The sequence below is a fragment of the Pempheris klunzingeri genome, chromosome 11, assembly GCF_042242105.1.
Source record: "Pempheris klunzingeri isolate RE-2024b chromosome 11, fPemKlu1.hap1, whole genome shotgun sequence".
In the NCBI taxonomy this organism is placed as follows: Eukaryota; Metazoa; Chordata; class Actinopteri; order Acropomatiformes; family Pempheridae; genus Pempheris; species Pempheris klunzingeri.
Genome location: NC_092022.1, coordinates 7,984,385 through 8,007,999, shown reverse-complemented (window position 1 = coordinate 8,007,999; position 23,615 = coordinate 7,984,385). Strand labels below are relative to the sequence as shown.

The window sequence follows — 23,615 nt, the reverse complement described above, 5'->3', positions numbered from 1 at the left end:
CTCCTCTCAAACAACAGCCAACAGCAGCACTGGGTGTGTGTGTGTGTGTGTGTGTGGTTGTGCAGACACATGGACACAAGACAGGCCCATTGTGCATTTATTTCATATGCAATGAGATGTTACGTCATGCTGCAATACTGAAACTTTTTTTTTCTAAGACCAGCTGCCACTTGTTGTTCCTGGAAACTATGATCTTACCACTTGTTTTTCCCCAACACATAAACTTTCTGATTTAGAGATACTACTAAAATAATCTGGAAATAAGTGAGACTTCCCCAGAAACTTTGAATGGGCTCACACTGGTGACATTTTTCTTTTGTTGATTATTTTCTAAAAAAATTCAACCATCAGCGTTAGTGTGACAGTCCCCAGTACAGCTGGCAGGGGGCGCTGTCGACTCTATCCAACAGCACACACACACACACACACACACAGACACACTCACATAGTAATTAGTGGTAGCGGTCTTCTAGTTTGATTTTGTTTCTGTCTGTGTTGTTGAGATGTAACATTTGGTCAGTGAGTGTGTTTACATGCACATTAACGCCCTGGTTTTGTCACATTGTTATGACTAAGTGGGACACTTAAATAGAACTGAGCCATTGTAAATGTTATTACTTACAGCTGAGCTTTTCTGTGGTGACCAGTCAAAATGTCTGCTGTGAAAAAGGCCTACTGACTTTTTAACTTGCATGTCTGCTGTATTACAGTATGTCATGTTGTATCAAGGAATCTGGGTTCAGCTGAAGAACAAATGACTGGAGCTGTAATTAGGAGTCATGGATGTCCAAAAAATAACTTTACATGTTTCCTTCACATAAAATGGAATTTTTTTCATCTTTAATTTGTTCTAATAGCTCCAAGATGAGTTCTCTACAAACATAGAGACTTAAAGATTAAGTTTATGAAGTTATTCTCTTTGGGGAAATTTCAAAACTCTTCAAGGTTTTGGACTTGTTAAGTGTCCCAGAGCAATAATTCTCCTACTGGTACCAACCTTTATTTGTACACACACACAACACAAAAAACACGTTACACTCAATTTGTTCAATAAACCAAAGAGTGAAACTCAAACTGTGTTGCTCCTATCACTTAACCTGTTATACATTATTACACTTCAACAGGTTTTAATCAACTGAAATGATTACAAACTTCATCATTTGTTCATAGTGTACATCTGAATACAATTCTGGAAATGGGCAGTCGTGTTCATTTGTGGCTTCAAGACAATAATATAGATTTTGGACAGGAAGTAGCCTGCGAGAAAGGCCAGGACGCTGAGGAGTTTGGCAAACACGTATGCGGCCATGGTGAAGGGGCCTCTGCTGATGAGGTGGATAGTGAAGAAGCTAATCCATGAGATCATGTACACCATGAGGCTGAAGGTGACACACTTGGCCTCATTGTAGTTGGCCGGCAGGTCTTTGCCCATGTAGCTGAAAGAGAAGCAGAGGACGCTGAGCAGTGATACATAACCCAGCTCAAAGCCTGAACCCAGCGAGAGAGTGTCACTGCACTCCAACACAATGCTGTCCTTGAAGAATTCAAGATCCTGGGCCGGCTCCGAAGGCTTGAAGACCAAACGGAGCACGGATATGAACAAGATGGTGAGGGACAACAGGAAAATGGTAAACTCAGGCCCATGTTTTTTGGCCCACTTGTCATAGGCCGGAGGCAGCTTAGATGCAAATTTAAAAATGCAGACGACCTGGATGGCGCGCACAGTGATGCAGGCCAGGCAGACAGTGAAGCTGATCATGAATAGGGGCTGCTTGAGGATGCAGGCCAGAGGAGACGGCTGGCCAAAGTGGCACAAAGAGCTCATGGCAGCGACCGTCAGGGCTGCCAGCATCAGGAGGCAGGTGCGGCCTCCGGCTGACTTGGCCACTGGCGTGTTCAGGTTGAGCAGGAATATTATTGCAGAGCTGGAGGTCATGAGAAGACAGGTGGCCATAAAGAAGAGCAGGGCGATGGAGAGGGGGTCGTCCCAGGCGAGGAGCAAGACGGTCCTGTTCAGACACTGCTCGCTGCTCGGGGGAGCCCACTGCTCTGGCAGACATGGCTGACAAATGGTGGAGTCTGAGGAAGACAAACAAAAGTGGACAGCAAAAGTTTTTTCTTCAAACTGTTACGGTCTAGAAGAGAGAGCACACAGCAGCACTAATTAGGCATTTGCTACCTGTTGTTGGGTACCTGACATAGCATGAGCACCACCTTTTGGTCAACCTCTCACACAACAGCCTGAAACAATTTCAGTGTTGGACTGTTCGATCATAAAATCACCAGATGAATTGTCCCCTCTTCCTGTGGGGGTCAGTGTGATCAGGTGGACTTTGGTGTCTTTATATTTTGTTTTTATTTGCTTTCACCCTTCACAAGAGCCTCCACCACGTGCTTTACACATTCACACCACTGACATTCACAACGTTTAAATGGGTTTCATAAATCAACATTACCATAGCCTGTTCAATCAGCTTCATCATGAGGTCAAAGGTGATGTTATGATATTTGTATTCTGCACAAACTAATTTCTATGTCCAATTTCGTCTTACATGGAGCAAATATCTCACCTAAGAAACACCTTTCCATTTGTCATGTCTTTTTTTCTTTGTGTGAATATTGCTCTGGTGTTTTGCCTTTTTCTGTGTGTGTTACGTTACCACTTAAATTGAGGAATGTAGCAGCAGGACAGGCCTTGCAGTCGAAGCAGCATGTATGTTGCCCTCTTTGGATCCTCCTGTGGCCTCTGGGGCAAGGTGGAGAGCAGATGGACAGAGGCACCTACAGGGTTTGTCAAAGGTAATACTCAAGCTTTATTCAATCAGGTAATCATGACGATGAAGAGTTTATAAGCTTAGAAAAAGTTTTACACTCTTTAATTCTCCAGTCGATCTTACTGTTTCTGAGCCTTCTGTGCTGAACCACTCAATTAAATCAGCATCAACTGTGAGTGAAATGGGATCTGGGCTGAAGGAGCCCACCTCCCTGAGAGTCAAATTTGTCCCCCTCCAAACCCAGGAAATTATGTCATATCCTGTGGGTGGGTCACCATTCATGTCAAAGTCCACAGAGGTGTTGCCCAGAGAGAAGCGCACTTGTTTAAGCCAATGTAGAAGCTGAGGTGGAGAGGAAAGAAGGAAAAATCAGTGGTTCTGAGAGGTTCTTTGCACAGACACAAGGGTACATCTGCTCACCTCCCATGGATACACCCTCCTCATTTGGCACTGTCCAGAATCACAGCCAAGTGCTTGGTGCAGAGCATGAGCCACAGCATACACCGCCTTATACACATTGAAGGAGGAGGTGATGTCATATTTTCCCAGAGGAAAATTGTTCTTGGCGAGGCTGTACAGGCCTGTGCCGTGTAGACAGTCATTACCTGGGCTCGTGGTAACATCAGGGACTTCCTCAGAGTCGCTTTGTTGCAATGAAGCCTCTAATACCTTTCTCTCGAACTCCACAAAACCAGATATGGCTGCATATTTTATGGATACACCGATCACAGTGCCAATGGTGTGGATCCCTGTTAACTCTGTTATCAGAGTAGACGTTGACCAGTCCTCTGTCCCGATCCACACCTTATTTGTCACCTGCCGCTCAACGACGAAAGGGAAGAAGCCTTTGAGTTTTGACTTGCTGGAGAAGACCACGATGGTGTTGACTTTGGTCTTCAGTAAGCTTTCCACAGTGTTCCTCATTTCCTGGATTGTGTCAGGTCTGTGTGCGGGGATGACCCCTTGGTAGGCGATGCATATGCCATGCTGTGGTGCTTGCTTGGACAGACTCCGCATTCCCTCCAGTCCATAGGCATTGTCACTGCCTAAGATTGCGACCCAGGTCCAGTTGAAATGAACCAGAAGCTGGATCATAGCTGCCACCTGGTTCTTGTCACTGGGAATTGTGCGAAGAAAAGATGGATAGAGGAACTTGTTGCTCAGCATTTCATTTGATGCTTCATATGATATCTAAAATGAAGCAGGAGTATTAGAGGCATGATCATATGTGGCAAGTATGCCTTTTCATGTCATGTTGACTATGTAATAATTCAAATGCCATGACTACAACCAGGGAATAACTTACCTGAGGTATAAGATAGGCCCCCAGTAAAGAAGCAGGGGCAAAAGATTTGCTGCTGCTGTCCGGCCCAACCACAGCCACTGCCCTTTGACTGTTGTTGTAGTTCATATCTGTGTCTCCCGCTGTCCCAGATGTAGAGGGGCTCCGATAATTTTGCTCCACCAGGTCTAGTGCAGCCAGGATGCTGGCTGATACAGAGCAGATGTCATACAGCTGGTAGCCCAGTTTCACTCCTGGTAAAAGTGGCTGCGGTCCAGTCCTGTTGTTGATTTCTTCCACAGCAAATCTCATGGCTTGTAACAGGTGAAATCCATGTCCGTTGGGTGCACCTCTAGAAAAGGTGAAAAATTAAGACATATCAAGTCAAGATATATCAAACTGTGAGTCAGAAAAAAAATAGAACACCAGTGAGATACATTTGATCAGTGAAGGTGGAAATTTACAGTAAAATAGTAAAACTCACTCATCGCAAGGACACAAAGCAGGCAAACCAGCACTTGTTTCATCAGTGTTGTGGAGGGGAAAGAATCCAGCGATGGAGTAGTCGCCCTGCAGTTGCATCCCCTGTGCCTGAGAGAGGTAATCCAGCTCCCCATCAGCCAACTGCAGAACCAGGCAGCCTACGGACAGAAACACAGTCTCAAACATGTCCATACTTTACCTCCACCTCACACACAGCTGCTGTGGAGACTCAGTGTGGTTTGCAAATCGGATCAGGGCCTTGTTTTGAAAGCGTGGATTTATGGAGGGAGGGATGAGAGAACCACTTTTGCATCTTTCTGGGCGGGGTCAGTTGAGTGAAGCATATTTGCAAGACAGATTTGTTTGTGCGACTGTAGAGTTTCCCCCCCATCAAAAGGAATTGCATGAATATAATGAGCCATGAAATGGGAGACCGATGTTTTTTTTCCCATTAATCAAAAAACAACTTAACTCAACTCTATTTAACCTATATTGCACCTTTCATACAAATATTTATATATTGAGAGTGCTTAATATATAGCACGAAAAGTAGACAAGAATGAAAGACTAAAAATGACAACAATAAAATAATAAAATTTCAAAGATTAATAAAGGTCAATAAAATAAATAAACACGAGGGATAAAAAATGGTATAAAAAACAATAATTGAGACTTAAAAGCTAAAACAACAAGTTTACATTCAACTGTAAACCAGAGAAAACAGTGTTCAGCTTGGAAATTATTTTGAAATGATGTTTCTTGAAATCTGATACCATCCAAGCAAATAATCTTGTCTTGTCTGCAGTCAATTAACGTGAGAAAAGGTTTGAAAAAGAAAATGTGGTCTGCTCAGTAAACTACGTGTTTTTATTCCTGCAAGTCACATCTCAGGGAAACAAAACAATTAGAGAAGAAAAGCACCATAATACCACAATAAACAAACCTCACACGCAGACATTTATAGCTTTCCACTACATTTGATCAGATATGATGGTTTTATTTTCTAAAACAGAGGGAGTGGTGATATTTCAGTGTTTCGGCTGTTTCATAAAAATGTCTGTCAAGAAAAAGACGTGCAGGTGTGGCTGAATTTGCCTTTTGGTTGATATTCAAGATTAAATTTGTTAAACACGCCGGTTGTACTGACATACAATTTGCATGATGCTCATCTGCATCCATGACCCCAAACCATTGTTTTGACAGCAATTATGTGCCTTAATATTTTGTCAACCACAGTATTATGGAGGCAAATGGACATGTAAATATCAACGTCTGTGCAAACACAGAGATTTGAGTTAGAATATTTTCCATGTGCAAGCTTTCCCATTTTCAACTGTCAGAAATATTTGGTAACAGCTTTTATGACCATTTCCATTTCACATGCAAGTCAGGAAGCTGATTTAATTGATTAGTTTGTACTTAAGTTTTCATAAAACACCAGTTTCAGATTGATTACACCTGTTTCTTATGAGAATAATGGCTGAAACAGGAGGTCCGTAACATGCAACGGTGGTTAGTTTAATCATAAATTTAGTTAGAAATTAATTTAGAAAGTCATCATTCACATCCTTGAAATCTACATAAAGAAGAGTTCAGTATACAACAGATCCATTAAAAAAAGAACAGCTTCAGTAATGTTATTTCTTATTTCAGATTTTTATTTCTTAGAGAATTGAATTCTTCAAATTCAATAAATTACCATTTTCAGAGAAAACATTTTGAAGCACAACTGTACTGACATTAACGATGACTCGTGTTAGTGAGCCAGCAGGCACAACACCAAGGCTCTGGGACATCTCAGTGTTATACAGCCATTATGAACCTGTGCTCGTGCTGTTAAAAAGGTGTATTGTGCGTCTTTAATCACATTGAATGTTTGAAATGCAATGCAATGTGAGCCACAGAGACTATGTTTCTATAGTATCTTTCCATTTCATCTGTCTCAGTGTTCATCTACCTCTGCACATAGTCATATTCAATTCAGCATCTCTGCATTACTGCACTACTGTCTTCTTCATATCTTCGGTCATAGTTGTTACATACTTATATACTTTTATATATATTCATATATTTACATTGTACATAGAGGTTAAATTGTACAAAAAATGTTATTCTTAAGTTAAATGTGTGCTTACTTAGTTTACTTTGTTCAGCTTTGTTGTTCTTGTTTCCCTGTTTATCTGTCTATGTGTCTGTGTTCACATACTAATCTGATTCTGATATTCTGTCAGCATCAAACATCAGTCTCATCATCACATGTTCTGTTATTTCTTCTATTTTTTATAGACTTCTATTGTCAAACAGTGTGTTAAATATAGACTTTATTTGAACCAATAAAGCCAGGGGTCTGCATACTGACAGAAATCATCTCGTCGAAGTCAACATCTCTATTCATCCATCCATCTATTATCTATACCGCTTATTGTTAAGGTCGCAGGGGAACTGGAGCCAATCCAGGTCACCAGTCAATCACAGGGCCAACATATAGAGACAGACAGCCATTCACACTTACATCTATGGGCAATTTAGAGTCACCAATTCACCCAACCTGCATGTCTTTGGACTGTGGGAAGAAGCCAAAGTCAACACATGAAGATATCATATTGGGTACATATGTTCAAGGTTTTGATAGACTTTCTATTTTTGGAATATAGGATTGATGTGTTGTAATGTAAATATTACAATCATTATGATTGGAAATCTTACATGTATGAATATGTGATTTCACCAGTGTTTCCTCTCTGGATAAAGAGGATGATGAAGCCCTCTGGCTCTGATTACGTCACTACTGTGCGACGCACATTGTGGAGGTGAAAGTGCAAGCTGCCATTTTTTCGGAGGAATCTTCCTGACTAGTTTAGACAAGCAAATACAAACTGTGAGTTTCACCGTCATTCTTTAGCAGTTTAGTTCGTCTCCTTGCGCACTGAAGACATTTTTTTACACGGAAACCACGGAGGCTCGCCTGATTTAAACCCGGGCTAAAGCGCGGGCTAAACTTTAGCTCGGGGCTGCACTGCTCTGCAGATGGCTGCTTAGCTCGGCTAGCTAGCATTAGCTGCGGCTGTAAACAAACACTACAGGCAGTGAGGAAACAGCAGCTGATAGACCAACTCACATTTTGAAGGTTAGTCGAGTAGTTTGGATCAATAACTCAGTCAGACAAAGAGCCAAGGTGAGGTTACAAACATAGCGTGGGGAGGAGCGGGCGGCAGGAGGCAGCTCGATGCTGCATGTCTGTAAATCAGCGACACAACTTCAGTTTTGATGACAGTGCGAGTTTCTCCAAAGCAGGTCGGAGCTCAGTCGCTTTAGAGCGAGGTCGGGGTCAGTCTGTTTCACGGGGGAAACACACGCTCACGCCGGCATGTCGTCCTTCTCTGAGTCGGCCCTGGAGAAGAAGCTGACGGAGCTGAGCAGCTCCCAGCAGAGCGTCCAGACTCTGTCCCTGTGGATCATCCACCACCGAAAACACTCGGCCCTCATCGTCAAAGTGTGGCACAGAGAACTGAAGAAAGGTACAGCTATTGTCACTCACTGCTGCTGCATGTGTATGTGTTCATTTTGTGCAACAAAACACTGGACTGGTGACGAGAAGGTGTCAGTGTGGCTCATAGGATAACTGTTAAATGCCATTATTAGCAGACCAGGATGACTGAGCCTCACTGGGCAACAAACCACACAGTATCAGTAAAGCCATAATGGGACTCCGGTGTTAATGAATTCTTATTTTTGTAGCCTTAATAAATATTTTTGGGGTTCCATACACCCATATTACAGGTAGGAGGATCCTCCCACCCAGACCTCCTCAGGTCTCACCCCCAGTACTGCCACTGTTGCCTAATATAATATTTGATGTTTGCTCATGTGGGGATTCTTGAATCCTTAATTTTGAATTCCTGAATCGTTGGGTCTCTCTCTTAAAGAGTTTGGTCTAGACCTGCTCTTCAGTGAGATAGCACTGTTATGAATTGGCGCTATATAAATAAGGATTGATTGAGTGGAGCCTCTGTAGCATCTTGTGGGATATCCCGTTGCAACACCACGCAAAGGGTATCAAATACCTTTCTCCAGAACATATTTAACTTAACCAAAATATATGAGTGTGATTAGCGTTATGTGTTCCACAGTTTCTCCAACGTGTGTTGGGATGCATTGGTCCCATTTTGGATATTATTGCTGGTGTTCTAAAGAACCTAGTTATTATTTTCCATTTGAATTCCCGCCATGTGTTTGAACCGAAGTGTGCTTCAGTACACACCACCTGTGATATGTTGTCGTTCATTTCTGTTTCCCACTTCTGCTTTACCTCTGTTAGTTGACTTGTTAATTAAATTTAAAACAAGTTGAACTTGCAATGAAGAGGACAAGGTCTTTGAATTCAAATGCTGTTTTCAAATCTGAATGTATATGATAAGCTTTTCTACTTGTGTTGTGTCTTTATGTGTTAAGCTGTCCAGTGGTCTACTATTCCAAGCGAGAGGAAACGTCCAAAAATATTGTAATGTTAAACGCCTGTCACAAGTGTGGAGTCCAGAATAATGTCTTTTAATTGTTGATTTTGTCTGACCATTAGTCAAAGGCCCTCAAACTCCAAGGATGTCAAATTCTAACCTTTGAGAAGCTGTGGCCAGAAAATCTTAGGTTTGGTAATACACACCTACATGGTAATGGTATTATATATAGTGCTTAAGGACAATACCAAAAATGTTCACTAGTACTGAACCTACTGTTTTATTGACATATTCAGTTTGAATTGCTTAACAGATCTGAGACATGGTTCTCAGAGGTTTGGAACCAAGCAAGATTAGGAAGGAGCACACCCAGAAAACCTGTTGCTTTTTAAGTAAAGAGGCATGATGTCCTCTCATAAAACCTCCACGTGACTTTGACTTCAGTGACAAAACATACAGGGAAATGTGAGGAACTGGTCACTGATGTGGAGATTTTGTTGAAGAACAGTAGGAACAATAATTATTTAACCTCATTTGTGAACAACATTAAGAGTGCATTGACTGTAACAGATCGATGATATTGCATAAGTGTTTTTATTTCCATTTTAAATCATGAAATATGATTTTATGTCTTCTCCAGCTAAATGCAACAGGAAGCTGACGTTCCTGTATCTAGCCAACGATGTCATCCAGAACAGCAAGAAGAAAGGGCCGGAGTTCACCAAAGACTTCGAGTCCGTCCTCGTCGATGCCTGCTCACACGTTGCCAGGTAGATGTAATGTGACCACTGAATGCTCCTGAACAGCTACAGACAATGCTCTGTGCAATAATCGTGTGCGTCTTACTGCCAGAAGCGTTTTTTGAGAAATAGCTCTGTATCTAAATAGTCCTACACAGAAACCTGCTACTCCAGCTGAGATTTGTTGTATTTTTTCCCTTTTGTTGTCTGTGTTTGACAAATCTACTACTGTGATTAACTGTAAAGGTGGAATTCATCCCAAAATAAAAATGTGATTGTGGTCCTTTTACCCCATGTAAGTCAGAGCCCATCAAAGTTTGTTGGAGCAGCAAACGCAAGACTGATTTGTTTATAGGTTTGACTCAGATGGAACCTTATCAGAAGAGAGCAGGAAATGATAAAAGTAAACATCAAATACCACAAGGCTGGAAACAAAACAAGTTGTTTGGAGGAATTTTCAGTTTTTGTGATGTTTTGAGCTGTTCAAGTAATATTTTCAATGATTCCCTTCATCTTCTTCCTCTGCTGTACTCCCCTGCCTCCCTGCAGTGATGCAGATGACAACTGTAAAAAGCACATGGACAGACTACTGAACATCTGGAAGGAGAGGAGCCTCTACAGAGGCGACTTCATTCAGCAGCTCAAACTGGCCATAGAGGACTCGAACAGCCCCAGGCCTTCAGGTTAGATCACTCTGTGTGTGCTACACCTGTACATGAATACATACAGTATTAGTTAAGGGTGGGTGATACCACAAACTTTGGTTTTGATCCAATACCTTGTAAAACCAGGACCAGGATCACTCATACAGATGCTTTTTATTATTAAAAGCAGCCACAGTAATATGTAGTGGAGAGAAGTATGTTGTGATTTATGAGGTGAATGCATCTTTAACAGGCTGCTTCTTAATATGTTTGATTACCACTGTAAATATTGATAGCATTGATACTTTAAGCTTTAAGTCATTTGCCCCTTGAATTTGTAACTTAACACCATTTTATAGTGGTTTATGTCACACATTATAGCAGAAGGGTCCTAGCACCTGTAATGGGGTTCATTTACATACAGTCCAAATGTTTCTCTTTTGTCAGAGGTGGAATTGACAGTATTGATTCTTTAATTTAAAAATAGCTGAATGATGACCTACCTGCCATTTTACAAAAACGTAATGCCTGTTTCACACTAAATGGCCAATTGCCACGATGTATTTATTTCAGAATAACCTCAAAGAAACTCATGTGGATTTTCCAAAAAAGGGAAACAATTGCATAAAGTTATTAGTCCTGAAGTGGTTGTTATGCTGTCACATCTAGAGTATAATATGTAGGATTGACCACAAGGTTTAGTGATATTAATTGAGTGGTGGTTTTTCTGTTCTGTGGTCTCTAAACTTGACTCTGCAGAAGAGAAGAAGGCTGTGAAACGAAGTTATCAGAAGATCCAAGAAGATGAAGACGATGACGACGACGACTACAGAAGCCACAACTCTCCTCACATCACGGACATCTCCGCAACTCAGCTGGTAGGAGGCCAACATTTAACTTCACTCCCCCACAATTCATGTTAAAATGTTGATTGTTCCTCTTGCATTTCACTCTTTTCCCTTTGCACTTACACTTTTCTTGTCCCTGCTCTCATTCCTCACCCTTCTTCTCTACCTTTCTTATTCTCCCACTTTTATTTTACATCACTGGTCTTTGACTCCTGATAACGTCTTCCCTTTAAAACACACTCTGACACACACTTTCAGACGGAGGAGCTGGTGAAGGCCCTGCAGGACTTGGAGAACGCTGCTTCAGGAGACGCAGCCGTTCGGCAGAAGATCGCCTCGCTGCCGCAGGAAGTACAGGATGTTTCTCTTCTGGAAAAAATCACTGGTGAGACCTGATAGCTCAGCTTGATCAGATATGACTTTTCTTGGACTATATTGAAACATATTTCAGCACTGTCTTGCAATGATCTTATTTTTCCTTAAACATGCATCTGAATTTTACTCATTTGTTATATTTTAAAATTCCTCACAAAGATCTCTTGTTCTTGTGCAATTCCTGTATCACAGTGAGACTGTCTCTATTGAATTTTCCAGCATTTGTGGTGAGGATTGTCTGGATTTAGGAAATGAGTTTTGAGATCACACTAACAAAGAAATATAATGCAGCTTTGGAAACATTTAAGGCAAATGCACAGACAAACACTAAAAAGTCAAACAAGATGAGCAGTGAAAATCAAGAAATAAAGCAATGTCTACATTGTTCAAAGTAGACCGTGAACAACTGTTCAACTCAGGTGTTTGTAGCAATCAGCTGTCAGTAAGTCCAGGCAATTTACAGCAGTATCCTGTACATGATATTAAAATGTGCATTGTATTCACATTGTAGTAATTTTAATATTTGTATTTCTGAAACCTTATGAGTGCAGGTTATAAAACTGTTTTGGCTAATATTGGATAATATAGAGTACTAAATTAAAGAAAAATAATATATTTTTACAAAAAAATATGCAATTTTAAAAGTAAATTGGGCAAACAAATTGCAAATGCACAGAAATGTTTTTAAAAGAGATTAAAAATTAAATTTACATAAAGAAACTGAAAACAAATGTCCTATTCTGTGACCTTAACAACCCATGTTGCTGCCATTCCAGACAAGGATGCAGCAGACAAGCTGTCGAAGACGGTGGACGAAGCCTGTTTGCTGCTGGCGGAGTACAACGGCCGACTGGCTGCAGAGCTGGAGGACCGGAGGCAGCTGGCTCGCATGCTGACTGAATACATCAACAGCCAGAGGGAGGCGCTCATGGAGAGAGAGAAGAAACTAGAGGCAAGGCACCACAAACACAAGAATCAACAGAATGGGGGTGTCCTTCTGTAGTAGAGTGTTCAGTCACTTTAATGAATATAATGGAGCTCTTTCATTTCCAGAAACAACACTTTAATGTTGTTCTGATGAAAACATAAGCACATTGGTGTTCTTTGTTTAAACAGCATCAAAAATCTTTTGGAATCTTAACTGTAAACTGACTAATCAATCAGCCAAAATGTAATTTAAAAAAAAGTTTTAATGTTGTCTTTTTGAAATCTGGACCTGTGATACAAAAGGGATTGTTAAAACCATATGCAGCTTGTATTTGAACAACTCAGAACTTGTCAGCACCTGACATGACAAACTGCAAATCCATCAGCCGAGAAGATAATGGGAAGGAAGGTGAACAATCAACTTGCTTTTATTCTGGTTTATTACATTTTAGGTTTATTCACTATTTCTGTAGTTTTGGCCATAATTCCTTTCTGTAATGTTGTTGCACACACCGTTAATTAGTCACAGAACCAAAAACATTCCACGTGATTCTCATTTGTCCTGTTGTACTTACCGTACACGCACATTTCTTTCTTTGAAATGAGGTGATATTAGTGTGTAGTGGGTGCAGCCTCTTTTCGTATTATCTCCAAATCAAGTGGTTGAGTTAATCCAGCTGGTTTACAGATGTCAGAAAATAAGGAATAGAGTAACAATGACTTATGGAAATGATGGCCAAAACTACACAAGTAAGACCGAAGTTGTAATGCACATTAAATATATTTTAAAGCCGTATACTGTGACCAAAATGTGTTTCAAACATGCCAGAAAGCAGACATTTTAAAAGAACGATAACTGTAATTTGTATAAGTCATAATTTGTACCTGTGTTGTCTCATCTTCTCCTCTGCAGGAGTATAAGCAGAAACTGGCGAGGGTGACCCAGGTGAGGAAAGAGCTAAAGTCCCACATCCAGAGTCTTCCTGACCTCTCCCTCCTGCCCAACGTCACCGGGGGTCTGGCCCCGCTCCCCTCCGCTGGAGACCTCTTCTCCACTGACTGAGAGGCCCAGACAAACTACCCCCATGCCCCTTCCCAACCCCCACCCAAAGCCAGCTCCATGTTTGATTCAGAGAATACTTCTAGCTGTATGTCCAGCCAGAGGACACGTGTCAAACTCACAGGACAAGAGGGGGGAAGGTTTGTTGAAGTCAAAGCGCTCTGCAGAGGAGAACAGAGACTCCCATCAGTCTGGATTTTTTTTTCCAGCACTTGCTCGATTGACAAGGATTCCACTCCACCAGCTTGGAACGAGTTTGTTTCCTGTTTGTTTTTATTTTTTTAATTCTTGAAATGTCAGTGATCTTAGAGGAGGGGTCGGGGTAAAGAAACAAAGGTTAGACAGACATAAATGTTGGTTGTCAAGATTTGTCTGAAGTGTCTTTCTGTGTGGTATATTTTGGATTCAGCGAGCAAAGGTAGGCCGTTTGCTCTCACAATGCTCAGAGGTTGTGACTACACTGTGAGGAGGATGTACCATTCATTAGTTTTATTTTTTGGCTTTCAGTTGGGGGCTTTTTATTGACACATAGTTGGATAAGTGGCTTTGATGTGTGTGTGTACAACTAGAGAATGTATCAAGCTGGGTTCAGTGTACGTTACTTTTTGGTTGCCTCAAGAATGCTGATGGTCAATAGCTGTTACTCATCACACTTCATAGAGACGGAGATCTAGATAGGTTTAATGGGACAGCATCATTCTCAGTTTAAAGACAACAGACAAGCTCTGTTTTTCACGTCCCTGTGTGCAATTGTTTTTCTCATTTACAGACTAACTTTGCAATACAAAGTACCCGTTTATTTTCATGCATTAATGTGAACAGATGCTTAAAACACAAGAGAGATGTAATAAGGCTAATTATGTTCAGAAATGTGTACTAGGAAAGGTTTGGTTGTACAGAACAAATCCCAGAAGTGTGTGGAAACAATTAAAAAAAAAGTTTGCTTTCTATTAACTTCCTGGTCTTAAGTTGTATGAAAAAAATTAACGTTAGGCAAAAAAGGTGACGAAACAGAAGTAAGTTTTACTGGGTGTAGAGCTGGAGCAATGTGGAAATAAAGAAATATCAATATAAGTAGATCAGATGAAGACCTTTTTCTGATATTGTATATTACAACATGTGGTTTTGGTATAAAAACAAATGAAGAAGTTGTCATTACATTAGATGTAATGTGAGATGGACTATAAGTGTCATTACAAGCTACATTTTTAAGTATTCAAGAAAAATCCACTATTAAAAAAATCACAATATTAAAATGAATAATTTTAAATTAATAAAGAAATATTTTACTAAAAAGTAGCAACAACAGATTCACCTCTGCAGTTCCTTTCTCAGGTTTCTTTTTCAAAATGAGGTGGCAAAACCACATTACAATCGCATTAATTGAGATATTGAAGTCCCAAAATACATTTTTGGTACAACAGTTTAGGATTTTCTGAACAGGTCTCTGTCAAGGCCAGAACAGCATGTATAATTAGTTAAACTTGATTTTCAGTCAGCTATACAGAAAGAATAAAGAATAACTTGAGGTTTATGTTAAAGGTCAGAGATGTTTGCTTGGATCACGGCTCCTGCTGCTGCTGGAGCATGTTCTGAACTTAAAGAAGATGACAGTTGCTGCAGTTTACCTGCTGATGCAACAGGGTTGGACGAGAAATGCTGTTGAAAATCCTTTTCAGTAAACTCTCAGACTGACGGGTGTCTCCTGGCAGCCTGGAACTACAAAATATTTCAAACAGCAGATAAAAACGTGAATCACAGCAGCTTCAGCTGTGAGTCTTAGATGAAAGGTGAGAATGTAGTCATTGCAGTCATTTGTGTGGTTATAAAACAGATATTTGGGCTCGTTTTTAGTGCATTAAAATGTCCCCTTATGTCAGATCAGTTTTTCTGTAGATAATGAATGTTTGGATAGTAACTTAAAGAACTGGAAGTGGAGAAACTGTGACCCATTATTTGATTCAGTCTTGATTAAAATATTATTTAACAGTTAATTAAAGTTGAGTACAATAAGTGTCCAATGCAACCACTGTATGCCAGGAAGGATTTCAGCAACACTTTGCCCCCGGTGTGCTTCACTGTAGATATGAGTTTTCTTACCTTCTTGCTGTGTGGTGTGTTTCTCTCTGCTGAAACATACTATACTGACAACTCTACCAGTAGGGGAAATGTTTTCCTGTAATCAAAGTGATTCAGTGGATGCCAATAAACTGGAACCATTTGAACAAATACTGCGTTTGTATTTTGTATGAAAAATCGATAAAAAAGTAAATATACTTACAGAATTCAAACACAACTAATTCACCCAGTGTTGGACGTGTTGCTTGTAGGTTTTTTGTCTGTGAAAATGGGACATTCTTTAGTTAAACAGTGTGTTAGTAGTAGTGTTATGCAATATGAAATCATACATTTACAGCATATAATAATTCTAGGAGTGAATGTTATGTCACTGATTACAACTTTCGACAACTATTATGCAGAATTGGCAGGTGGAGGTGGGTCTGATCCAGTAATGCCATCCCCTTCAGAAGCAGTGTGGGCACAATGAGAGTCCAGACTGCAGAAAGCTGTAGGTGAAGAGTGACAAAACAAAAATACAACAAAGCAAGTATAACAATGCAGATCGTGTTCCTTTTAGAGTCTAATTTTTACGTTCAAGACACAATGAAATTCCTGTTCTTATTTAACAACAACCTCCACGTTCTTTAAAAAGACAATAACCATCAGTATTGTCTGGTTACAATTACAGTAACTTTAAGTAAAATTTATTTTTCCATTATTATCGTATTATCAATAGTTTTGTTACCAAAGTGACTGACAGTGTTATATGTGTAGTCATATTTAGGTAGGTTTACACCCATTTACATTAGTACATAAAATGAGACAATTATGGTGGCAGTGTTGTGTAATATAATTATTTTTGAGGCTGTAGTTTGTTCGATTTGAATATTTCTGACTTTTTCTGGGAGAGAGAGAGGGACTAAGGTTGGTGTGCAGCCATGGACCTTTGCTGCATGTCCCCTTGTTTCCTGTCTATCTACTATCAATAACAGACTCAACAACAAACAAAAACACCTTCAAAAGGTAAGTCTTGATCAAATGAATATTAGGAAGCAGTAGCACATACTGCTTCGTACTATTCTAATTGAACAAAAATTGTGACAAAAAAAAGCTGTCACACGAGGATTTTCTCATGTCATCTGAATAATGAGATTTTCATTTCAGGACAGTAATGAGAGTTTGACAATCTGATTGCCATGTGTAAGAGAGGAAAACAGGCCACACTCCTCACAATACATACATACAGAAGAAAAATGAGATTCTAAAAAAGTGGAGAGTTAAAGAAAGTTATGAAAGGTTGCCACTTTTTATGAACCGTATCAGTTAACTCTTACAGAATATATAATCTTTTCTAGCCTAAAGACATGGCGTCACAGAGCCACTGATTATTTGTGGGAGCTTTACTCGACTTCCGGTGAAGAAGGAGACGGCGTCTTGCCAGTAGAAAAGTGAAAGCCAGAATATCTTATAGGGTCGAGGTGTATCGGTTGTTATCTACAGGAAACCCAAATATGACTATATAGGGAGAGACATATATAATTTGTGGAAGAACTTTTAACATAGTGCCAAAGTAGTTTTGCCAAAAACAAGATAATAATGGACAAGAATAGAACATATGTGTTAGATTGCAGGACGAAACATCTGTCGCAGCTGTCAATGATATCAGATTAGAACAGAATAATACTGTTTCTTAGGGTGTCAAATATTGTTTATTTTAGATACAGTGAGACCTGGGATTCATGTGATAGATACAACGCATCTGTTTCATCATGGTGTGAACACATGAAGGACCTTATGATCTACGGAGCGCTCAACAGAAAATCAAATGTTTTTTTGAGGTCTTCTTGATGTTTGGGGCAAGTTTTTTAAATGTCCATGAAAAAATAAAATAAATAGATTAGAAAAGTGCCAGGATTACATTAAAGTGAATATATTTGTTTGATTGTCACAGAGCTGGGCTGTGTATAGGAAACTAAGTGGGCAGAGTGTGACTTGATTCCTCTTACTTGTTGTCTCGTCTTTTCATCTCCCTATTTTTAAATGATTAGTGATTTTCTTCCCACTAACAAATTAATAGCACAATTTCTCAGTTTCTCATATTATTGCTAAAGGTCCAAATGAGTAAAAGAAATAAAAAGGTATGAGGAGCACAAAACTAATTTTATTCTTAGGTGTTTGGTATATAGCCACGCAAATTTGAGAAATCAGCCAGTGGAATCCCCTCAACACAACACCACTACAGTAAACAGTAAACAGTAAACAGTAAAGCCAAAGTGAATTACAGGAATAAAGTCTTAACAGGAGAGTAACGTGCGGATAAACTGTCTCATTCCGGAAATCGTGCTGTCACCTTATGATGTCATCATGATCCATTCAAGAATCCTGTCACGAGTGTTCCACACAACTAGAGGGTCAGGAGGTAAAGCTGCACCTAACAGCAAACAGCAAAGATGAGTGAACATAGCGCTGTGTATAATGAGCTCCGTCTGGACCAGCAGCTTTGTGACGCGGTGATCAGAGTGGGCAATGTTCAATTTCACGTGCACAAGGTCATCCTGTGCAACTGCAGCCCTTACTTCAGGTGAGCTGGTTATCGGGTGTTAACTCGTCTTCGTACTTAGCAGCGAAGAAGAGTTGAAGAACTGCAACACAACTCAATATTAATAAGTGACGATGATTCATGGAGAAACGAGTTGATGAAACAAAGTTGTGTGCACCAAGTGAAGATCTATGCAGAATATACAATGAAAACAAATGAACATTCAAAATATGAACACAATGCACTTTTAAATTTAAAGCTTGCTCTAAAGGTAAAGTTCACTCTTTGTGCACATTCAGCATAGTTATTTATATTAAAGCTCATTTTCCTTACAGATGATGATTTATGTTTTACAGCCAGTCTATTTCAGTTCTACTGAAATATGATGGATATATATATATAATGTAGTTTGATGTGACATTTATACACCGATTTAGAAATAGTTTTAAACGACAATCAGTATTATTATCTATTTGCATTTGTGAAATGATAATAAATACTGATATTCCAATATTCATCTGAAAATAAATTTTGACTGACAAATATTTGGAGGTCCAATTTGTGCATCACTCAAAAAAAGAGAAAACCACATCACTTGACAAATCGCATCCCATTCTGGATATCAGTTTTTTACCAAATGATCTAATGCTTTTCTTGACTGCCTCAAAGGCTCGCCCACAACCTTATATGTAAAAAGACTTATTGTAACTTATACTTACTCAAAGTCATTAGAGGTGAGTCCGCACAGTATAGTTGTTTTCTGTTTCACATTTCATTTTAACGTTGTCACATCAGCAATAAGGGATTTATATATTTATTATTTCATGAAGTGTGAATATTAAAGAAAAACGTGGACCTTTTAATTTTCACTTGTTTTGCCTCCTTCCTGGCCCACAGAGCCCTCTTTACCACCTGGTCAACCCCAGACAGCCGGCTCTTTGACATTCCCAATGTGTCACCTGACATGATGAAGGTCATCATTGATTTTGCCTACACTGGCTTTGTTCCTGTGACACAACAGAATGTACAGGAGCTTTTTATAGCTGCAGACCAGTTCAATGTAAATGGCGTCATTCAAGCCTGCAGTGATGTCCTGGAGGAGCAGCTGACCATACAGAACTGCATCAGCACGTGGTGGTTCGCAGACACCTATTACACCCCAGACTTGAAACACAGGGTCTTCCTCTTCATTCTGAATCACTTTGAGGAGGTTGCTGCCACTTCAGAGGAGTTCCTGCAGCTCTCGGCTCAGCAACTTACTAAAATCATTGAGAATGATCGACTCAATGTAAATACGGAGAAGAAAGTGTTTGAGGCCATCGTTCGCTGGATTGCCTACTCAGCTGAGGAACGCAGAGAACACACCTCCCTGCTTCTACCCAAAGTAAGCGAGGGATTCGCAATTATGACACTACATCAACTTTTGATTTGTGTATTTTACAACTCACTAATGGTGTTGTCATTAATACAACAGCATGATCAGGGCTGTAGTCAAAAGCCCCTTGTCAAAAGCAAAGTCTGCAACCCATCCAAGAACAGGTGATCTTAAATCAAGGCCAGATGTAAAGATGTCCAGACAGAATCAAAACTGAGGCCAGAACAGTCTTAGTCCTACTCTAGATCAGGAATAAGGCATACATGTTACTGTATGAAACACTTTAAAACAACCAAATACTAAGGTTGGATAAAGGTTTGAGGAATGTTAAGATCTGGTCTAGTACCTCAAAACATGTCTCTTTTGTGAATGTTTTTGAATAGAATTTGGTTGGCAGGAAAAATTTTGTGGTTGAAACCCAGAAAGGCCTGAATTTGAGTTAATTGCATTAAAACTTAAATTGAAGAATTTCAGTAAATAATATGTATTAACAGCCTTCAGAGGAACAACGTAGAAAGAAATAATTTCAGACGAGCGCCAGAAAGATACAGGAATTTTTAGGCAAATATCATTATCTGTCCACAACGATCTTTATATTGGCCAATATCTTTTTTTTATATAAACACAAAACACATCAAATATTTTTGATAAGGATCCTTTAAATTTGGTTATTAAAAATACTCACAAATAAGTCCAAAGTAGAATATTTTTAGTTAAAAAAAAGTCATAAGTGGTCTATAGAGGACAAGTTATGTATCTGCAACACTGTTTCTAAATCACCTTTAAGTATTTCTGTACTGTTCTTTCTTGTTACATAAAAGGTTGTTGCACACGCTGTATGTATCTGTGATAAGCTAAAATTGGCTGATGATATTGGGTGGGCTCTATTGTAGACAATTTAATTCCAATTTCTGTCCTCATGTCTCTCTGTAGGTCAGACTGGCTTTGATGAGTCCAGAATACGTCCTGAACAGCATAACTCACAACGAGTTGGTTAAAGCAAGCAAAGAGTGTCAACCAATTCTCCTCAAGACTTTGCAGGTCATGCTCGACCTCCGAACAAGGAGGCTCTCTGACTTGGCTAGCTGTAACGCTTTGGCTCGTCCACGACTACCCCCTGCCATCCTGTTGGCTATTGGAGGCTGGAGTGGTGGCAGTCCCATCAATAGCATCGAGGCGTACGATGTCCGTGCTAAGACCTGGTTCCCTATAATTCACAATGAGGAGATTCCCCGGGCCTACCATGGCACTGCTTTCCTTAACGGGTCACTTTATTGTGTCGGTGGCTTTGACAGCATTCAGCAGTTCAGCTCTATGGACAAGTTTGACCTGGGAACACACACGTGGCAGGAGGTGGCACCAATGCATTCACGCCGCTGCTACGTCAGCATAACTGTGATGGACGGGTACATATACGCAATAGGAGGTTATAACGGACAACATCGACTCAAAACTGCAGAGCGCTATCAGCCCAGTGCCAACCAGTGGACATTGATTGCGCCCATGCACCACCAGAGGAGTGACGCCAGCTGCACAACCCTCCGTGGAAAGGTGGGTGGAGCTAAAGAGTAGCTTGGACTAACTGAGAAAGGGCTGCGGTGTGGCGGGGAGAGCACATTTCTGGTTTTACTCCTTGAGGATTTGAGTTTGACTTCAGAAACGACCAGAAAGTCAAGTTGTACAAAACTCACTAATTTACTTAACTAGATCATTTAGATGGTGCTACCAGTAAAGGATCATTATCACAATACATTTCAACTTTGAAGGCTGAAATAAATACATATTGTTCACAGGCGGAAAAAAAAAAAAAAATCTACTGTTTAGCATCACATTACGCAGTATATTGTCATTTTTTTCTCTCAGCTGTAACTGGCTCGTTTATCCCTGAGAGATGTAGAAATAAGTCTAGAAAACACACTGATGAATGTTGAATTCTGGTCTTGAAAGGATTACTTCTTCTGTCCAGGTGTACATTTGTGGTGGCTTCAACGGGGATGAGTGCCTGTCAGCGGCTGAATGTTACAACCCAGAGATGGACCAGTGGACTCTGATCGCCCCCATGGGCACCAGCCGCAGTGGCATCGGGGTCATCGCCTATGCAGACCAAGTCTTTGCAGTAAGCACACTGAACACTGCCGATACCCACAAAACACAGAGACATGACGAGACACAGAGGCACGAAATGATGTTGTTAGTAGAGGTTTTAAATAGGGCTGAGAATGATGCATTCATCTGACAATATTTACCTTTCATCACAAGTTAAGTCAAGGCAGCATTGCCCTCCTCTGATATAACAGAAGTTCATCCCTTAAAACTTTGACATTAAAGCCAGTAATGTACTGAATGAACATATGTGGATAAAGATTTTGATTTTTTCAAACAAAAATGTACTTGTTCTACTTTTGAGTGGGCCAGTTTGCTGATTTTCTTTGTTTTACATGACTGTAAACTGAAGTTTTTTGGATCTTGGTTGGATCAAACACAGAATTTGAATTTGTCAGCTCGTGCTTTGGGGAATTGAAATGGAAATTATTCACTATTTTCTGATATATCAAAAAATAATCAGAAGATTAATCAGTAATGAAAATAACTGCCTCCCTATATACAGTAATGTACTGAATGGATAAAGTGCGTCTTTAAGACCTCCTTTAATGAGGACTTTTTTTTGTCTGGGTTTCAATGGACAGTTTCAGTGTCTTATTGTCCACAAGATGAGACTCTACGGTGAATAAAATTTTATGCAAAACAGATTATTCTTGTAATATTCTGGTAGAAAAGTTGTCAAATTTAAAAACATAGTGCAAGAAAATATCAACAATCAACAGTTTTACTCAAAAAACATTTGCTGTGTTTGATGCTACTTTTTCTTTTTTTTCTTCCTTCATTTCAAATGGCACACTGAAGTCAAATGTCCTTTCTTACATAAGTGTGAAATTAGACACAAAAAGCCAGAAAAATAGTAGAAGTTTTCCTGACTTCATATTTCACCATATTTCTCTTAAAAAGGTTGGCGGGTTCACTGGAACTGCACGTCTGCGCACTGCAGAGGCCTACAACCCTCACACAAACACCTGGCATGCTGTGCCCTCCATGTTCAACCCCCGCAGTAACTTTGGCATTGAGGTGGTGGACGGCCGCCTCTTTGTGGTCGGGGGCTTCAACGGCTTCAATACCAGCAGTGACATCGAGTGCTATAATGTCGAGACTCAGGAGTGGTCTGATGTCCAAGACATGGAGATCTCCCGCAGTGCCCTGAGCTGCTGCGTGGTGTATGGACTCTCCAACATGGCTGAGTACGCCGCCCCTCGTCAGCCCTTGCAATACCCCATTGAGGAGGAGGAGGAGGAGGAGGAGATTGAAGTTTGAGTGGTGAAGCTCCATTTGACTATGAGCTTTGTTCTTCACTAAATAAATGCCTCTATGCATGAAAGCACTACTGCACTGCTGTTATTTCAGTAGTTACAAAGATTTTCAGTTTGTGTGACAGCTTTATGTTATGAGCCCCCGTGACCTTTGACCTCCATGTTAAAACTGTGACAGAAAATAAAGAGTTTCTCTTCAACGAATAAGAATATCACAAAAACAGTCAAGTGCAGCAACACGAACACTTCACAGCTCCAGCCAGTCACATCCACTAATTCATAAGGCTCAGTATTAAAGGATAACTGTGGCATTTTTAAACCTGGGCTCCCCCCCTTTTTTTTAAAACATATTTTTGGTTCGAGGTGACTCATTCAGTAACTAAAGACAAAATTTGGAAAATAAAATTTTAGGTGATGTACAAAAACATTTGGAAGCGGTCCAGTAGATCGCCGTCACCAGTAACCAGGCTGTTTAAGTGCTTGTTTTCACCACTGACAGGCTCAGATTGTTATTCAAAGTGTCTGACAACATTACAGAGAGGATCCCTGTAAGATCCTGGTTGTTGAACCAAAAATAGCCATTATATCCCTCAGGTCAAAGCTACCAGACTCCATTGAAAAAAAACAGCAATTTTACCCACGAATTACTGGTCTATCGTTGTCTTCATCGTTTTGTTTGTGTTATTGTGTG

At 40.1% G+C, this 23,615-nt stretch overlaps 3 protein-coding genes across 4 annotated transcripts; 2 read left to right on the top strand and 1 right to left on the bottom strand.

Annotated features, from left to right (window-relative positions):
- Nucleotides 1-1,136: 1,136 nt before the first annotated feature.
- tas1r1 (taste receptor, type 1, member 1) lies at nucleotides 1,137-4,725 on the bottom strand. Its single transcript, XM_070840203.1, has 6 exons — nucleotides 4,541-4,725; nucleotides 4,081-4,408; nucleotides 3,195-3,965; nucleotides 2,898-3,116; nucleotides 2,661-2,781; nucleotides 1,137-2,079 (listed from the first exon to the last, which is right to left on the bottom strand). The coding sequence occupies exons 1-6, from the start codon at nucleotides 4,723-4,725 to the stop codon at nucleotides 1,157-1,159; spliced, it is 2,547 nt and encodes an 848-aa protein (XP_070696304.1). The 3' UTR covers nucleotides 1,137-1,156.
- Nucleotides 4,726-7,361: 2,636 nt separating this feature from the next.
- Nucleotides 7,362-14,641, top strand: rprd1b (regulation of nuclear pre-mRNA domain containing 1B). 2 transcript variants are annotated; one of them, XM_070840160.1, is made up of 8 exons: nucleotides 7,362-7,666; nucleotides 7,834-8,057; nucleotides 9,634-9,763; nucleotides 10,283-10,416; nucleotides 11,137-11,255; nucleotides 11,484-11,610; nucleotides 12,377-12,552; nucleotides 13,441-14,641. In XM_070840160.1, the coding sequence occupies exons 2-8, from the start codon at nucleotides 7,907-7,909 to the stop codon at nucleotides 13,588-13,590; spliced, it is 987 nt and encodes a 328-aa protein (XP_070696261.1). In that variant the 5' UTR covers nucleotides 7,362-7,666; nucleotides 7,834-7,906; the 3' UTR covers nucleotides 13,591-14,641. The 2 variants fall into 2 exon arrangements, with proteins under 2 accessions (XP_070696261.1, XP_070696260.1); XM_070840159.1 differs by having other exon boundaries at nucleotides 7,362-8,057.
- Nucleotides 14,642-18,098: 3,457 nt separating this feature from the next.
- Nucleotides 18,099-22,928, top strand: LOC139209252 (kelch-like protein 10). The gene is made up of 5 exons (XM_070838898.1): nucleotides 18,099-18,229; nucleotides 19,085-19,571; nucleotides 20,496-21,113; nucleotides 21,529-21,678; nucleotides 22,569-22,928. Exons 1-5 carry the CDS (start codon nucleotides 18,099-18,101, stop codon nucleotides 22,926-22,928), a joined length of 1,746 nt encoding a protein of 581 aa, XP_070694999.1.
- The last annotated feature ends 687 nt before the right edge of the window (nucleotides 22,929-23,615 follow it).

What these genes read in the sequence shown, in the direction of transcription:
- tas1r1 (XM_070840203.1), bottom strand. Translation starts at nt 4,725, where the DNA reads ATGTTTGAGACTGTGTTTCTGTCCGTAGGCTGCCTGGTTCTGCAGTTG. An exon ending in GCTTTGTGTCCTTGCGATGA is followed by an intron (nt 4,409 to 4,540) that starts GTGAGTTTTACT and finishes CACCTTTTCTAG; the next exon opens with AGGTGCACCCAACGGACATG. An exon ending in GCACAGAAGGCTCAGAAACA is followed by an intron (nt 2,782 to 2,897) that starts GTAAGATCGACT and finishes CAAACCCTGTAG; the next exon opens with GTGCCTCTGTCCATCTGCTC.
- rprd1b (XM_070840160.1), top strand. Translation starts at nt 7,907, where the DNA reads ATGTCGTCCTTCTCTGAGTCGGCCCTGGAGAAGAAGCTGACGGAGCTG. An exon ending in GAACAGCCCCAGGCCTTCAG is followed by an intron (nt 10,417 to 11,136) that starts GTTAGATCACTC and finishes TTGACTCTGCAG; the next exon opens with AAGAGAAGAAGGCTGTGAAA. An exon ending in AGAGAGAGAAGAAACTAGAG is followed by an intron (nt 12,553 to 13,440) that starts GCAAGGCACCAC and finishes TCTCCTCTGCAG; the next exon opens with GAGTATAAGCAGAAACTGGC.
- LOC139209252 (XM_070838898.1), top strand. Translation starts at nt 18,099, where the DNA reads ATGAGTGAACATAGCGCTGTGTATAATGAGCTCCGTCTGGACCAGCAG. An exon ending in GCACAACCCTCCGTGGAAAG is followed by an intron (nt 21,114 to 21,528) that starts GTGGGTGGAGCT and finishes TCTTCTGTCCAG; the next exon opens with GTGTACATTTGTGGTGGCTT. An exon ending in ATGCAGACCAAGTCTTTGCA is followed by an intron (nt 21,679 to 22,568) that starts GTAAGCACACTG and finishes TCTCTTAAAAAG; the next exon opens with GTTGGCGGGTTCACTGGAAC.